Genomic DNA, 16,826 nt, shown 5'->3' on the forward strand with positions numbered 1-16,826 from the left:
ATTAATGTTTATAATTTTTGTTGCTATTTTATTTCTTGCTTCATTTCTGTCAATATTTGCTTTACATATTTTGAAGCCCTGATGTTATATATGCACATATATATAGATAGACATAATAGTTATAGATTCCTAGCAAATTGACTCATTTTACCATTATATAATATCAATCTGTCTCATGCTAGTAATTGACTCATTTTCTTTTGTGTGTCTATAAATATTTTTTCTTTGTGCTACATTGGAGATTTTATAAAACCTCTTAATGTTATAACAGTGTATTTTAATCTGGTAAAAAAAAAATGACTTCAGTTGCATAGAACAATTTGTCCTCATTATATCTACCCTATACTTACTGATGTTGCAAATTATATCTTTGTATATTTTATGATTATTTTTATGCTTATATATTTCAAATTTTAAATACTAACAGTGTTTTCTGCACGATCACAATAATGACACAGAATTTTACTTTTTTGTATATGCATATGTTTTTCAGAAAGTTACGTATTTTCATATGATTATATATTTTTTTCATCATATTATTTTAAGTGGAATGACCTCTTTTCAGCATTTTATTTAGGGCACATGTAGTGTTTATATGCTTCTCCAGCATTTGTTTATTCTGGAATATCTTCATTGTTTATTTTGTAGTACATTTACATTTTTGCTGGTTATATTCTCACCATGAAGATTTTTTTCAGCACTTTGACCATTTTACACAGTTCTTTTCTGACCCGCAAGGTTTCTGTTGACAAATTCATTGGTTGTCTCGGAGGACTATGCTTATAAATAATACCTCACTTTTATCTTGCAGCTCCCAAGATTATCTTATGGTTTGTGACTTTTCAAACTTTGCTTAAATATGTGTTATGGATCTTTTTGTGTATATCCTAGTTTGTTTGTTTAGCTTCTTCATTTTTTTATATTACTTTTTTTCCTACTTTTAAATTTTTTCAGTTATTCTTTTTTACCTCCACAATTGTTTATTCTTATTATTCCAAGCTTTTTGTTGATATTCTTATTTTTCTGATTTTATTTTGGTGTCTGGTTTTCCATTTTTCTCATTGAGCATAATATGGATTATCTTTAATGTTAAAAATTAATACATATATCTTTATTTTTATAGTTGCTTTTTCACAATTTTTGAGTTTTTTGATTAGACCATGTTGCCCAAATATTTTGTATACATTGTAATCTTTGGTTGAGATTTAGACACTAACATAAAACTACCTTTCACAGTATTTATAATACGGCTCTTTCCTGGCATAGCCTGAAACCAATTGTCTTGGGCAAAGATTCTGGGAGTCTCACGACCATGTTCTTAGGATGTGTCTTGTCTGCAATTTTGTACTTATTTTTCAGTTGAAAGACTTCTTCATATTTCCTCTTACTGGTCAGTAACTACTTTCTACACCTATTGTCTGTCCATGGTACTGCAGTCTTTCTGCTGTTGTAACATTCACTTTTTATCTCAAAAGAATTAAATCTGTCATTAAAGACACCATGTTCTTCTGTTGGGGATGAGGAAGGGCTGTGTTGAGTAAATGTAGCAGACTTTTCTATCTGTAAAGCTCTTGACATTGTGCTCACATGGTGCACACACTTTCTAAATTTCTAACAAAGGTATTTTGATTACTATGATTCTGTTACATTTATACATCTATGAAGGAATTATGGCCTGTGATGTTTTGATATGCCATTTTGCTAATGTACCATATATAATTTTATATATTCGATTTGTAAAGTATATTTATCTGAGTCCAGTAAGTAGAGTAATTTGTGATTTTTATGTCTTTCAGTTATGTGTTCTCATTGCACCCAAGACCTTCAGCCACAGCAGGGCATAAAAGATTCACTCCAAAAAGTAATACCAAGAACATATGAAAAATGTGGAAATGAGAATTTACAATTTAAAAAATGCTGTAAAAGTGTGGGTGAGTGTGAGGTGCACAAAGGAGGTTATAATGATGTTAACCAATGTTTGTCAACTACCCAAAACAAAATATTTCAGACTCATAAATATGTCAAAGTCTTTGGTAAATTTGCAAATTCCAGTAAGCATAAGACAAGACATACTGGAAAGAATCATTTCAAATGTAAAAAATATGGCAAATCATTTTGCATGCTTTCACACCTAAATCAACCTCAGGTAATTCATACTAGGGAGAAGTCTTACAAATGTGAAGAATGTGGCAAATCCTTTAACTGCTCCTCATACGGTACTAAACATAAAAGAATTCATATTGGAGAGAAACCCTACAGATGTGAGGAACGTGGCAAAGCCTTTCGCTGGTCCTCAAGCCTTAGTAGACATAAGAGAATTCATACTGGAGAGAAACCCTTCACATGTGAAGGATGTGGCCAAGCCTTTAGCTGGTCCTCAGCCCTTAAGAAACATAACCAAATTCATACTGGAGGGAAACCCTACACATGTGAAGAATGTGGCAAAGCCTTTAGGCGCTCCTCAGCACTTACTAACCACAAGAGAATTCATACTGGAGAGAGACCCTACAAATGTGAAGAATGTGGCAAAGCCTTTACCTTTTCCTCAGCCCTCACTGACCACAAGAGAATTCATACTAGAGAGAGACCCTACATATGTGAAGAATGCGGCAAAGCCTTTAACTGCTCCTCCAGCCTTGTGCAACATAAGAGAATTCATACCGGAGAGAAACCCTACACATGTGAAGAATGTGGCAAAGCCTTTAGGTGCTCCTCAGCCCTTACTAACCACAAGAGAATTCATACTGGAGAGAGACCCTACAAATGTGAAGAATGTGGCAAAGCCTTTAGCTTTTCCTCAGCCCTCACTGACCACAAGAGAATTCATACTGGAGAGAGACCCTACGCATGTGAAGAATGTGGCAAAGCCTTTAACTGCTCCTCAACCCTTAAGAAGCATAAGAGAATTCACACTGGAGAGAAACCCTACAAATGTGAAGAATGTGGCAGAGCTTTTACATGGCATTCAAGTTTTGCTATACATAGGATACATCATACTGGAGAGAAACCCCACAAATGTGAATAATGTGGCAAAGTCCACCCTCAGGCCTTATAATACATAAAATAATTTATACTGAAAAAAAAACACTACAAGTGTAGAGAATGTGGTCAGGCCTTTAACCAGTTCCAAACCTTAATTGAACATATGAGAATTCATATTGGATGAAAATCTTATAAATGTAAGTAACAAACCCTTTGATTAATGCTTAAACTTAATAAACCTAAGAGAATTTATTGAAAAAAGAATTTTTTTGAGATGGAGTCTCACTTTGTCACCCAGGCTGGAGTGCAGTGGCATGATCTCACCTCACTGCAAACTCTTCCTTCCAGGTTCAAGTGATTCTCCTGCCTCAGCCTCCTGAGTAGCTGGGATTACAGGCGCCCACCACCACACTGGCTGATTTTTTATTTTTAGTAGAGATGGGGTTTTGCCATGTTGGCCAACCTGGTCTCGAACTCCTGACCTCAGGTGATCCATCTGCCTCAGCCTCCCAAAGCCTAAGAGAATTTATATTAGACCCTAGAAAGGTAAAAAATGTGACAAAACCTTTAAGCACACTCAGGCTTTACACAATATCTTATAATTCATTCTAGAGAGAAACCCTACAAAAGCAAAGAATGTGGTAAAGCTTTTAACTAGTCTTGAACCCTTATTATACATAAGATAATACTGAAGAGAAACCCTACAATAAGGAATATGGCAATGTCATTAAAAAGTCCTCAAACCTGAACAAATGTAAGGTAATTGATACTGGAGAGAACCACTGCAATTGTAGAAAATAATGTGGCAAAGCCTTTAACTGGTTCTCCATCCTAATTAATTTAAAAATTTTATACTGGAGAGAAACTCCAAATACATAAAAAATGTGACAGAGCATTTAACCACACCTCAAACTTTTCTAAAAAAGAGAAATCATGCTGGTGAGAAACTCCAGAAATGTGTTCAATGTGGCAAGGCCTTTAAATGGTAGTCATATGTTATGGTAAGTAAGATAATTTATACTGAAGACAACTCCTACAAATATGAAGAATGTGGCAAAACTTTTAACAAATTCTCATATGACACAGGAAAGCATTTCTACTAGAGAAAAATTGTACAAGGAATGTGAAAAGTCATTAATATCAGCTCACATCTTAGTATCAAAGTTTATACTTAATAAAATCATTATAGGTCAGGTGTGTTGGCTCATGCTTGTAATTCCAGCACTTTGGGAGGCCAAGATTGGTGGATCATGAGGTCAGGAGTTCAAGACCAGCCTGACCAATATGGTAAAGCCCCATTTTTACTAAAAATACAAAAATTAGCCAGGCATGGTGGCATGCACCTGTAATCCCAGCTACTCGAGAGGCTGAGGCAGGAGAACTGCTTGAACCTAGGAGGCGGAGGTTGCAGTGAACCTAAATAGAGCTGCTACACTGTAGCCTGGGTGACAGAGCAAGACTCCATCTCAAAAAAACAAAGCATTATAAATGTGATTACTGTAAAAAGACTTCAGAAAATGTAGGCCTTCAAAGTAAAAACTATTCTGAAGACATACAAACATAAAGAGGATTGTTGTACCTTTACTTGCATTATAGATTTTATTGTACACGTTTTATATTAAAGGAAAAATCTGAAGCAGTTAAACTGGTGAAGCAGACACCAGTTTATACTAAATTCTTTTTGCAGGTCTAGTAAATGGGGAAAATATGTTTAATCAAAAATTGTTTACATAAACATTTGAGGATTCACAGTAAAAAGAATAAAGGCACTGAAACTTCAGACATTACACTAAATCAGAGTGTTGAGTGTAAAAGAGATCCAAATATATTTTTTTAAAAGTAGATTTTTTTTGGAGATTTATAATTATCTTTGAGGTTATGCTTCTTTTTCTGTAAAACAAAATTAGATTTTCTGAAAAACAAATAATAATGTAACTCAAGTCTCAGATTATTTCGTGTTGATTCTGCCCATTGTTTAAGTATTTCATCAATTGTTGCATCAGAGATATGAGAGATTGTTTTTTTCAATGTACATTTATGTAATAAAATGCAATAAATTTAAAAAATGTTTGAAGATTATGTGTGATCTTAATTTTTAATTAAAGTTGTTTTTAATGTGTTAAAACTATTGTGGTTTGAATGAAGTGGAAATTTACCATCAACATTAATGTGTCCCATTTTACTTAAGGTTCTAAGTGAACAATGGTGACAGTATACTATTTGGTAATGTAGGGGAATGACATCTCTAGTAATCTCTCTTTTGCCAGTGTTTTTTGTTTGTTTGGTTTGAGACGGAATCTTGCTCTGTTGCCTAGGCTGAAGTGCAGTGGCATGATCTTCACTCAGTGCAACCTCCACCTCCTGAGTCCAAGCGATTCTCCTGCCTCAGCCTGCCAAGTAGCTGGGACAACAGGCATGCGCCACCATACCTGGCTAATTTTTATATTTTTAGTAGAGACAGGGTTTCACCATGTTGGCCAAGCTGGTCTTGAACTCCTGACCTCAGGTGATCCACCCGCCTCGGTGCCCTAAAGTGCTGGGATTATAGGCATGAGCCACCACACCTGGCCCTCCAGTGGTTTTAAACTGTAAATAAGTTGAATAATTTTGTTCTCATAGGTCAAGTTTGTATTCTTATTTACCTTATTTTGATTTTTAAAAATGTTTGTGGGTAGATTGTGTGGCATACACACTTATGGCATATATGAGGTATTTAAACATGGGCATACATTATTTATCACAGCAGAGTAAATGAGGTATTCGTCACCTTGAGCATGTATTTATCCTTTGTATTACAAACAATCCCATTATATAGCTTTAGTTATTTCAATATGTGCAATTGAATTATTAACCACAAGGTCATTTTATGATCATAAAAGTTACATGAGTATAATTAATATCCATACATTTCTGAGTCTCGATTAAATAGTTTTAAAAGTTTGTTTTATATATTTTTTGTACATGTGGCCTCTCTGCTGACAAAGAAAAAAAAAAACACTTTTAGTTTTGATTTACATAGAGTTACATATGCAAATATATTACTCTAAAGATATATCAGCCAGGCACAGTGGCTCAGACCTGTAATCTCGAAACCCCATCTCTACTAAAAATACAAAAAATTAGCTGGGTGTGGTGGTGCGTGCCTGTATTCCCAGCTACTAGGGAGGCTGAGGCAGGAGAATCACTTGATCCTGAGATACAGAGGTTGCAGTGAGCCAAGATGCCACCCTGCACTCCAGCCTGGATGACAGAGCAAGACACTGTTTAAAAATTGTTTTAAAAAGGTATACCTTACACATAAGAAAGTTATGTAGCAAGTGGGTGTGTTTGCGTGTGAGTTTGTATGCATTTCAGAATTGAACAATGTTGAAACAAAAAAGATTATTTTAATAAGGTGGATCATTAACGAGAAACAGGAAACCTCAGATTCTCAAAAAAAAAAAGTTTATATTCTCTGGCAATCATTAAAAAGTCAGGAAACAACAGGTGCTGGAGAGGATGTGGAGAAATAAACACTTTTACACTGTTGGTGGGATTGTAAACTAGTTCAACCATTATGGAAAACAGTATGGCGATTCCTCAAGGATCTAGAACTAGATGTACCATATGATCCAGCCATCCCATTACTGGGTATATACCCAAAGGATTATAAATTATGTTGCTATAAAGACACATGCACACGTATGTTTATTGCAGCACTATTCACAATAGCAAAGACTTGGAATCAACCCAAATGTCCATCAGTGACAGATTGGATTAAGAAAATGTGGCACATATACACCATGGAATACTATGCAGCCATAAAAAAGGATGAGTTTGTGTCCTTTGTAGGGACTTGGATGCAGCTGGAATCCATCATTCTTAGCAAACTATCACAAGAACAGAAAACCAAACACCGCATGTTCTCACTCATAGGTGGGAACTGAACAATGAGATCACTCGGACTCAGGAAGGGGAACATCACACACTGGGGCCTATCATGGGGAGGGGGGAGGGGGGAGGGATTGCACTGGGAGTTATACCTGATGTAAATGACAAGTTGATGGGTGCAGCACACCAACATGGCACAAGTATACGTATGTAACAAACCTGCACGTTATGCACATGTACCCTACAACTTAAAGTATAATAATAATAAATAAATTTTAAAAAAATAAAAAAATAAAAAAAAAGTTTATATTCTCTGCCTTGTATTGAATTCATCAGTGTAAAATCTTATCCCACCCAAATCTTATCTCAAATTGTAATCCCCACGTGTCAAGGGAGGGACTTGATGGGAGGTGATTGGAACATGGGGGTAGTTTTCCTCCATGCTATTTTTGATAGTAATTGAGTTCTCAAAAGATCTGATGGTTTTATAAGTGGTGGTTTTTTTCTGCTCACCCTCTCTCCTGCTGCCTAGTCAAGAAGGTACTTGCTTATCCTTCACCTTCTACCATAATTGTAGGTTTCCTAGTCCTCTCAAACCATGCAGAATTGTAAGTTAAACCTCCTTTCTGTATAAATTATCCATTCTCTGGTAGTATCTGCATAGTAGTGTGAAAACAGACTAATACAGAAAATTAATACTGGGAGTTTGGGGCACTGCTACAAAGATAATTGAAAATGTGGAAGTGACTTTGGATCTGGGTAATAGGCGGAGGTTGAAACAGTTTAGAGGGCTCAGAAAAAGATAGAAAAATGTGGGAAAGTTTGGAACTTCCTAGAGACTTGTTGAATGCTTTTGACCAAAATACTAACAGTGATATGGATGATAAAGTCCAGGCTGAGGTTGTCTCAGATGGAGATGAGAAACTTATGTTTAAAATGGAAGCAGAACATAAAAGTTTGGAAAATTTGCAACCTGACCATGAAGTAGAACATAAAACCCCATTTTTTGGAAAGAAATTCAAGCCGCTGCAGAAAATTGCAAAAGTAAAGAGAAGCTGAATGTTAATAACCAAGACCATGGGGAAAATGTCTTCAGGTCATGTCAAAGATCTGAGACAGGTCCTTCCATCACAGGCCAGGAGCCATAGGAGGAAACAATGGTTCCATGGTTGAGGCCCAGGGCCCCACTCCTCTATGAAGCCTTGGGACTTGGTGCCCTGCATCCCAGCTGCTCCAGATCCAGCTGTGGCTAAAAAGAGCCAAGATACAGCTTGGGTTATTTCTTCAGAAAGGGCAATCCTCAAGCCTTGGTGGCTTCCATGTGGTGTTGTGCATGCAAGTGCATATAAGACAAAAGTTGAGCTCTAAGAGGAACCTCTGCCTAGATTTCAGAGGATGTATAAAAATGCCTGAATGTTCAGTCAGAAGTCTTCTACAGGGGCAGAGCCCTCATGGAGAACCTGTGATAGGGCAATGCAGAAGGGAAATGTGGGGTTGGAGCCCTCACACACAGAGTCCCCACTGAAGCTGCCTGCGGGAGCTGTGAGAAGGCCACTATAATCCAGACCCCAGAAAGACAGATCCACCATGAGCTTGCACTGTGCGTGTGGAAAAGCCACAGGCACTCAATTCCAGTCCATGAAGGAACTTCGCAAAATCATGAGGGCCCACCCCTTGCATCAGCGTGGCCCACATGTGAGACATGGAGTCAAATGAGATCATCTCAGAGCTTTAAGATTTAATGACTGCCCCATTGGAATTCAAACTTGCATGGGGCCTGTAGCTCCTTGGTTTTGGCCAATTTATCCCATTTGAAATGGGAGAATTTATCTAATGCCTGTACCCCCATTGTATCTTGGAAGTTACTAACTCGCTTTTGATTTACAGGCTCATAGGTAGCAGGGACTTGCCTTGTCTCAGATGAGACTTTGGACTTAGACTTTTGGGTTAATGCTACAATGAACTAAGACTTTGGGGGATGGTTGGGAAAGCATGTTTGGTTTTGAAATATAAAAAGGACATGAGATTTGCCAGGGGCAGGATGATACTCATGGTGTTCTCATGATAGTTAGTGAGTTCTCATGAGATCAGATGGTTTTGTAAGTGGTAATTTTTCCTGCTCTCCTTCACCTAACAAAGAAGATACCTGCTTCTCCTTCACCTTCTGCTATCATTGTAAGGTTCTTGAGGCCTCCCCAGCCATGCTGACCTGTGAGTCAAATTAACCTTTTTTCTTTATAATTTACCTAGTCTTTGGTGTGTCCTTACAGCAGTGTGAGAATGGACTAATAGACACAGTAACTTAATAACAAAGATATCATTATTATTCTCAATATATAAAGAAAGAAACAGAGCCAGCGAGAAATAAATTCCTCACAATAGCAGAGCCAGTATTAAAATACAAACAACTTTGACTCCAGAGATAATACTCTTGAATACTACAATAAAAACACTTCAGACAGAAAATAAGTTACCTTTAACATCCATTCTTAAAAATTTAACAAAAATGTGCCGGGCGCGGTGGCTCACGCCTGTAATTCCAGCACTTTGGGAGGCCGAGGCGGGCGGATCACAAGGTCAGGAGATCGAGACCACAGTGAAACCCCGTCTCTACTAAAAATACAAAAAATTAGCCGGGCGCGGTGGCGGGCGCCTATAGCCCCAGCTACTCAGGAGGCTGAGGCAGGAGAATGGCGTGAACCCGGGAGGCGGAGCTTGCAGTGAGCCGAGATCGCGCCACTGCACTCCAGCCTGGGCGACAGAGCGAGACTCCGTCTCAAAAAAAAAAAAAAAAAAATTTAACAAAAATGAAAATAGATACATTTGTATTGTTATATATGTATATGTGTGAATGTATATTATAAATAAATACTTCATGTAAGCCAGAAAAATATAATTATTTTAACGAATAAAATTGAAAAGCAGTTCAATTAATTATTGTTTGCAGATGATATCTTTGTTTACTTAGAAAGACAACAAAAGCAACTGAAAGGCGATTTTAGAAATCTATTCAGGTGGGTAGGCAAAATTCTCAGATGACCCTCAGGTTTCCACTTCCATGCACACCTGCTGTGTAATCCTTTTCTCTTGAGTGTAAGAAAATGTGTGACTGTGGCAGGACATTATTCATGTAATTAGGTTTGTAATGTATTGGCTTCCTGTTTATCATAAGAGAGATTATCTTGATTAGACTAAACTTAATCAGAGGTACTTTTAAGAGAAAGAGCACATCATAGAAAAACAGCCCTACTTCCCTGAAATTAATCAAACTTCTTGGTAAGTGATGTCATAAACTGTTTATGGTGGCCACATGGAAAGGGATTTCATTTGTATGTTGTCTCCATTTCTGCCTTCAACATGTTGCTTTCAATAGAGAGAATAGGAGGATCTCATGGCAGAGGAAAAAGAAGGGATCTCATTTATGCAAGAAATAATCACCCCTCATCTGGGACAGCTTAAGAAAAACAGACCAGAACATGACCACATCAATGGAAACAAAGGCAACTTGGTTGAAAGGGCTCACTGGCATTATGAAGCAATGTCTACACAGCCGAAGTAAATGACCAGCCTCTGGGATACCAATCGTCTACCAACAAGGCTGTATTCCTTCTCATTCTGATCAAATTAGCATTTCTGCACCATTATGGCAACTCAGTTTTACATAATTCATGACAAAAATACCAGCAGGGTGTGGTGGCTCATGCCCGTTATCCCAGCACTTTGGGAGGGTGAGGCAGGCAGATCACCAGAGTTAGTGAGTTCGAGACCAGACTGATCAACATGGAGAAACCCCATTGCAACTAAAAATACAGAATTAGCCAAGAATGGCGGTTCATGCCTGTAATCCCTGCTACTCAAGAGACTGAGGCAGGAGAACTGCTTGAACCTGGGAGACAGAGGTTGTGGTGAGCAAAGATTGCGCTCATTTCACTCCAGCCTGGGCAACAAGGGTGAAACTCCATTCCCCGCCCCCCACCCCCCCAAAAAAAGAAAAAAAAAATATGCAGACCAGTGAGTACTCTCCTAGATTTGAATTTATCATGAAAAAGCATAGCCAATTATTTAATTTCAACATTGGAAAATGTTGAAAAATTAGTGAATTTATAAATAATCTGATTTTCTAATTTTAGAGTATTCTACTATATTGTAATACAATATTGAACTTTGATCACCTTAACATGAATATTTCTTGAATGCATAAATTATTGTGTAGTTTCTCTTTTACATTAACGCAATAAGACAAATAGAGCAAACAATTAGAGAAAACATTTGAAATAAAAGTCATCAGATCCACATTTTTAAATGGCTTGGCATAACTGCTATATTCTTTAAAAAAGCAAAGACAAGATTTTGGCTTAGACCAATTATTAAGTCCTTGATCTTTTGAAATCTAATATCCTGGCTAAAAAATTAGGAGGGAATATTTTTTAGGTGGCTGCCTAGAGTGTCCAAGGCAATATGAGAAGAATTTTGATAGTTAAGCAAGAAAATGCATACTAAATACACACATTTCTCTTATTTGCTTTCACATTGAAAGATTAGAAATTGCAAATGTAGTCCCTCAATTTAGGGTAAATTAACAAAAGACTCATGTTTCAGCTTAGCATGTTATTGTATGAAACTTATAGGTAACAGATGTCATTATCTGCAAAAAAAAAAAAAAAAAATAGTATGGCTAGATTCAGTAACTATCTAGCCAAGCAAATGTTAGACCAATTAGATTAAGATCCTAACAGGTGCATGTAGAAAGCATTTATGTGCGATGATGTGACCCTCCCCCAAACACCTTTTTCTGCCTCCTTACAGAGATCCCAATTTTTTCTGAATGACTCAGTTTGAATACTGGGAACTGAGAGTGCTCAGTGTTCAGAGTTGATTACTGGGAACAGAGTTAACACATTTCTTCTATATTATGAAGACATTTTATGAATCTTACTCTGCCTTGGAAAGGCTTTTTTTTTTTTTTTTCGAAGTTTCACTCTTGTTGCCCAGACTGCAGTGCAATGGCGGGATCTCAGCTCAACTCAAACTCCGTCTCCCAGGTTCAACCCAGTCTCCTGCCTCAGCCTCCTGAGTAGCTGGGATTACAGGCATGTGCCACCACGCCTGACTAATTTTGTATTTTTAGTAGAGACAGCATTTCACCGTGCTGGCAGCCAGGTTGGTCTCGAACTCCCAACCTCAGGTGATCTGCCCACCTCAGCCTCCCAAAAGGTTGGGATTACAGACGTGAGCCACCATGCCCTGCCTATTTTATTTTTTTAGACAGACTCACTCTGTCACACAGGCTGGAGTGCAGTGGTGTGATGTCGGCTCACTGCAACTTCCGCCTCCTGGGTTCAAGCGATTCTCCTGCCTCTGCCTCCCACGTAGCTGGGATTACTGGCATGTGCCATTACGTCCAGCTAATTTTTGTACATTTATTTATTTATTTATTTAGATGGAGTCTTGCTCTGTCGCCCAGGCTGAAGTGCAGTGGCAGATCTCAGGTCATTGCCACCTCTGCCTCCCAGGTTCAAGCAATTCTCCTGACTCAGCCTCCTGAGTAGCTGGGATTACAGGTGCTTGCCACTATGCCTGGCTCAGTTTTGTATTTTTAGTAGAGACAAGGTTTCACCATGTTGGCCAGGCTGGTCTCAAACTCCTGACCTCAGGTGATCCACCCGCCTCGGCCTCCCAAAGTGCTGGGATTACAGGCGTGAGCCACCACACTCAGCCTAATTTTTGTACTTTTAGGGGTTTCACCATGTTGGCCAGGCTGATTTCAAACTCCTGACCTCAAGTGATCTGCCCGCCTCCGCCTCTCAAGGTGCTGGGATTACAGGCATGAGCCACTGTGCCCGGCTGATTTTTTCCAATATCAAAGGAATCACCAGGGTCTTCCCTTTCTTTTGATTCATTTATTTTCTTGGTTCTGAAATATGTTTTTAAATATGGAATGCTTCATGAATTTGTGTGTCATCCTTTCACAGGGACCATGCTCATCTTCTCCATGTCATGTCAATTTTAGTATGTGTGCTGCCGAAGTGAGCACTGGTTCTGGATTGATTGATTTGTTTGTTTTTGAGATGGGGTTTCACTGTGTCTTCCAGGTCGTAATACAGTGACATAATCATGGGTCACTGCAACCTTCACTTTTTAGGGCTCAAGCAATCCTCCCGCCCGGGCCTCCCAAAGTGTTGAGATTACAGGCATGAGCCACTGTGCCCAGCCTGGAATGTTTAACTGCTCACTTTGATGCCTGGTTTTGGTTGTACTAGACACTCTCACTACTTTTTTCTTTAAAAATTACTGGTTTGTTCAGCTCCTTAAAAGGATCTTTGGTGTTTTATACATCAAAATATGTGAGGCCAGGTATGGTGGCTCAGGCCTGTAATCCCATCTGTTTGGGAGGCCAAGGTGGGAGGATCACTCTAGGCCAAGAGTTTGAGACCAGAGTGGGTAACATAGTGAAACCCCCATCTCTACAGGAAAAAAAAAAAAAAAAAAAAAGCTGGGTGTGGTGGTGCAAATCTGTAGTCCTAGATAACTTGGAAGGCTGAGGCAGAAGAACTACTTGAGCCTGAGAGTTTGAGGCTGCAGTGAGCTATGATCATGCCACTGCACTCCAACTGGGATGACTGAGTGAGACCCGGCCTCAAAAATAAATAAATAAAATAAAATAGACAATAGAATCTTCTGAGCTTTTTACCCTTTCCACAGGTTATAGGTGCCTGCGAGAAATAGTGAGTGTTACAGGTAGACATTTTTCATTGCAATATAACGGGGATACCTTTTCTAACCATGTTATTGTGCAGACAGAGAATGAAAAGTCAGTCGGCTGGGGCTATAGCAGGAATTCAGGCATCGTGCAAATGGCTCAATTTGAAGGGCCTTTTTTTTTTTTTTTTTTTTTTTTTTTGAGACAGAGTCTTGCTCTGTTGCCCAGGCTAGAGTGCAGTAGGGCACTCTCGGCTCACTGCCACCTCAGCCTCCCGGGTTCAAGCGATTCTTATGCCTCAGCCTCCCAAGTAGCTGTGATTACAGGTGCATGCCACCATGCCCAGCTAATTTTTGTATTTTTAGTAGAGACGGGGTTTCACCATTTGGCCAGGCTGGTCTTGAACTCCTGATCTCAAGTGATCCTCCAAACTCGGCCTCCCAAAGTGCTGGGATCACAGGCGTGAGCCACCATTCCTGGCCAATACCCTCCTCTTAAGTCTGGATCAGACCTGCTAGTTTGCTTCTTTTCTGTTTTTTGTTTTTTGTTCTTCCTAATGAGACAAGGTCTGCTTTGTCCTCCAGGCTGGAATGCAGTGGTGTGATAGTTCACTGCAGCCTTAACCTCCTGAGCTCAAGAGATCCTCCTGCCTCAGCCTCTTGAGTAACTGGGACCACAGTCACATGCCATCAGTCCCAATTAATTTTCTGTAAAGGCAGGGTCTTCCTATATTGCCTAGGCTGGTCTTGAACTTCTGGCCTCAAATGATCTTCTCACTTCAGCCTCCCAAAGTGCTGAGATTACAGGCATGAGCCACTGTGTCTGGCAAGAAATAAGAAGGTTTAATTTATTGGTGTGAGCTGGCCGGTTGGCTGTGCAGACAGCTGCTGATGTGAGTGGGTTCAGGACCAGGGTGAGAAGCCATGATCCTTACGAGCTCCTCTGCACCTCCACCTTCTGGAAAAGGGCAGGGTCCCCTCAGTCAGACTCTCCACTGGCTCTCGGTGGGCCCTGACTCAACACACTTCTGACTTGTTGTCATTGTGGTTCCTGGTTTGTGGCACTAAGCACTATTATTATTATTATTATTATTATTATTATTATTATTATTTTGAGTCAGAGTCTCACTCTGTTGCCCAGGCTGGAGTGTAGTTGTGCAATCTCAGCTCACTGCAACCTTGACCTTCCTGGTTCCAGCAATCCTTCTGCCTCAGCCTCCCAAGTAGCTGGGATCACAGGAGCCCACGACCAAACTCAGCTAATTTTTGTATTATTATTATTTTTTAGAGATACTAGGTATCCCTATGTTGCCCAGGCTGGTCTTGAACTCCTGGGCGATCCTCCCACCTCAGCTTCCCAAAGTGCTGAAAGTTACAAATGTCAGTCATCACAATCTGGACAGAGTTTTTAAAAACCAAATTGAGATTTTATTTCAAAATTTAAACAAGATTTTAATTGTTTAAATTAGGCCAGGTGTAGTGGCCAGGTGTAGTAGGATTACTTACGCCTGTAATCCTAGCACTTTGGGAGGCTGAGGCAGGAAGATTACCTGAGGTCAGGAGTTCAAGACCAGCCTGGCCAATGTGGTGAAACCCTGTCTCTACTAAAAATACAAAATTTCCGGGCCAGGCATGGTGGCAAGTTCCTGTAATTCCAGCACTTTGGGAGGCCAAGGTAGGAGGATTGCAAAGTCAGGAGTCTGAGACCAGCCTGGCCAACATAGTGAAACCCTATCTCTACTAAAAATACAAAAAATTAGCTGGGCGTGCTGGTGGGAGCCTGTAATCCCAGCTACTTCAGAGGCTGATGCATGAGAATCGCTTGCACCCGGGAGGTGGAGGTTGCAGTGAGCCAAAGTCGTGCCACTGCACTGCAGCCTAGGTGACAGAGCAAAAGTTTCAAAAAAAAAAAAAAAGAAAGAAGGAAGGAAGGAAGGAAAGAAAGAAAATAAAATTATGAAAACTGTCTCTTGAATATATGGGCACCTCCTGAAGAGGGAGTTGGTTAAGGGGAGGTCTTGGCAGGTGGGCTAGGCTATCCTGGCAGGGCAGGAGCTGGGACTTCAGTGTATTCAGTGTCTGGACCACAACGGTGCCCTTTGTCACAAGTATCCATCTGCATCCACTGATTTATATGGGGGAACCTGGGGGAAAACCAGTGATATGGTTTGGCTGTGTCCCCACCCAAATCTCATCTTGAAATTTAGCTCCTATAATCCCCACGTGTTGTGGGAGGGACCCAGTAGGAGGTAATTGAATCATGGGAGTAGGTTTTTCCCCTGCTATTCTCATGCTAGTGAATAAGTCTCGAGATCTGATGGTGTTATAATTTATAACAGGAGGGCAAAGTGAACGTGTGAGATTCCCCCACTCCTGAGTGGGAGGCTCTAGGCTGGCAGCCTGGCCCTTGCATGAGTCCCTGTTGATCAGCTCCTGGAGGACCTTATTTTCTCTCCACCCTGGGGATTCCCTAGGACACAAATTTCCTAGATAAGCCTAGGAAGCGATGAGTGGCCCAGCTATGTAATAAGGTATGCCTTGACCCCAGGAGGGGTGATGTGGTGTGAATAATGACTCCTCCAAATAGAGCCATGACCTAATCCACAGAACTGGGGAATGTTACCTTATATGACAAAAGGGACTCTGGGGATGTGCTTAAGTCAAGGACCTTGAGATGGAGAGATTATCCTGGAATATCCAGTGGGCTCCATGTCATCATAAGGGCTCTTAGAAGAGGGTGGCAGGTGAGTCAGAGTCGGAGCAGAGGTCATGTGATAATGAAAGTGGAGGTTGAAGAGGGAGGAAGGTGCTACAAACCTAGGAATGAAGGTTCCCCCAGGAGTTGGAGAAGTCAGGGAAACTAATTCTCCCCTTAGAGCTTCCAGAAGGAATAGGCCCTGCCAACCCTTCAACTATAACCCAGTGAGACTGACCACAGACTTCAGACTTCCAGGCCTGTAAAATGACAGATGTGTGGCCTGTTAGGAACCAGGCCACACAGCGGGAGAACAGCGCAGTTTCATCTATATTTACAGCCACTCTCTCTTGCTCATATTACGGCCTGAACTCCACCTCCTGTCAGATCAGCTGTGGCATTAGATTCTCACAGGAGTGTGAACCCTATTGTCAACTGAGCATACGAGGGATCTAGGTTGCATGCTCTTTATGAGAGTCTAATGCATGAAGATCTGTCTCTGTCCCCCATCACCCCCAGATGGGACCGTCCGGTTGCAGGAAAATAAGCTCAGGGCTCCCATTGATTCTACACGATGGTG

At 40.1% G+C, this 16,826-nt stretch overlaps 1 protein-coding gene and 1 non-coding gene across 2 annotated transcripts in view; one reads left to right on the top strand and one right to left on the bottom strand.

Moving 5' to 3' along the window:
• The window catches only part of LOC126950919 (zinc finger protein 716-like), a 41,970-nt gene extending 37,054 nt beyond the window's left edge, over positions 1–4,916 (top strand). The window contains exon 8 of the mRNA XM_050784846.1: positions 1,797–4,916. Coding sequence (XP_050640803.1) covers positions 1,797–3,025 — 1,229 coding nt within the window. The 3' untranslated portion in view covers positions 3,026–4,916. The remainder of the gene's footprint in view (positions 1–1,796) is intronic.
• Positions 4,917–12,779: 7,863 nt separating this feature from the next.
• Positions 12,780–12,886, bottom strand: LOC126951748 (U6 spliceosomal RNA). The gene has a single exon (XR_007724617.1). It is a non-coding gene; the product is annotated as a U6 spliceosomal RNA (small nuclear RNA).
• Positions 12,887–16,826: the final 3,940 nt, after the last annotated feature.

This window comes from Macaca thibetana, chromosome 3, assembly GCF_024542745.1.
Source record: "Macaca thibetana thibetana isolate TM-01 chromosome 3, ASM2454274v1, whole genome shotgun sequence".
Taxonomy (NCBI): domain Eukaryota; kingdom Metazoa; phylum Chordata; class Mammalia; order Primates; family Cercopithecidae; genus Macaca; species Macaca thibetana.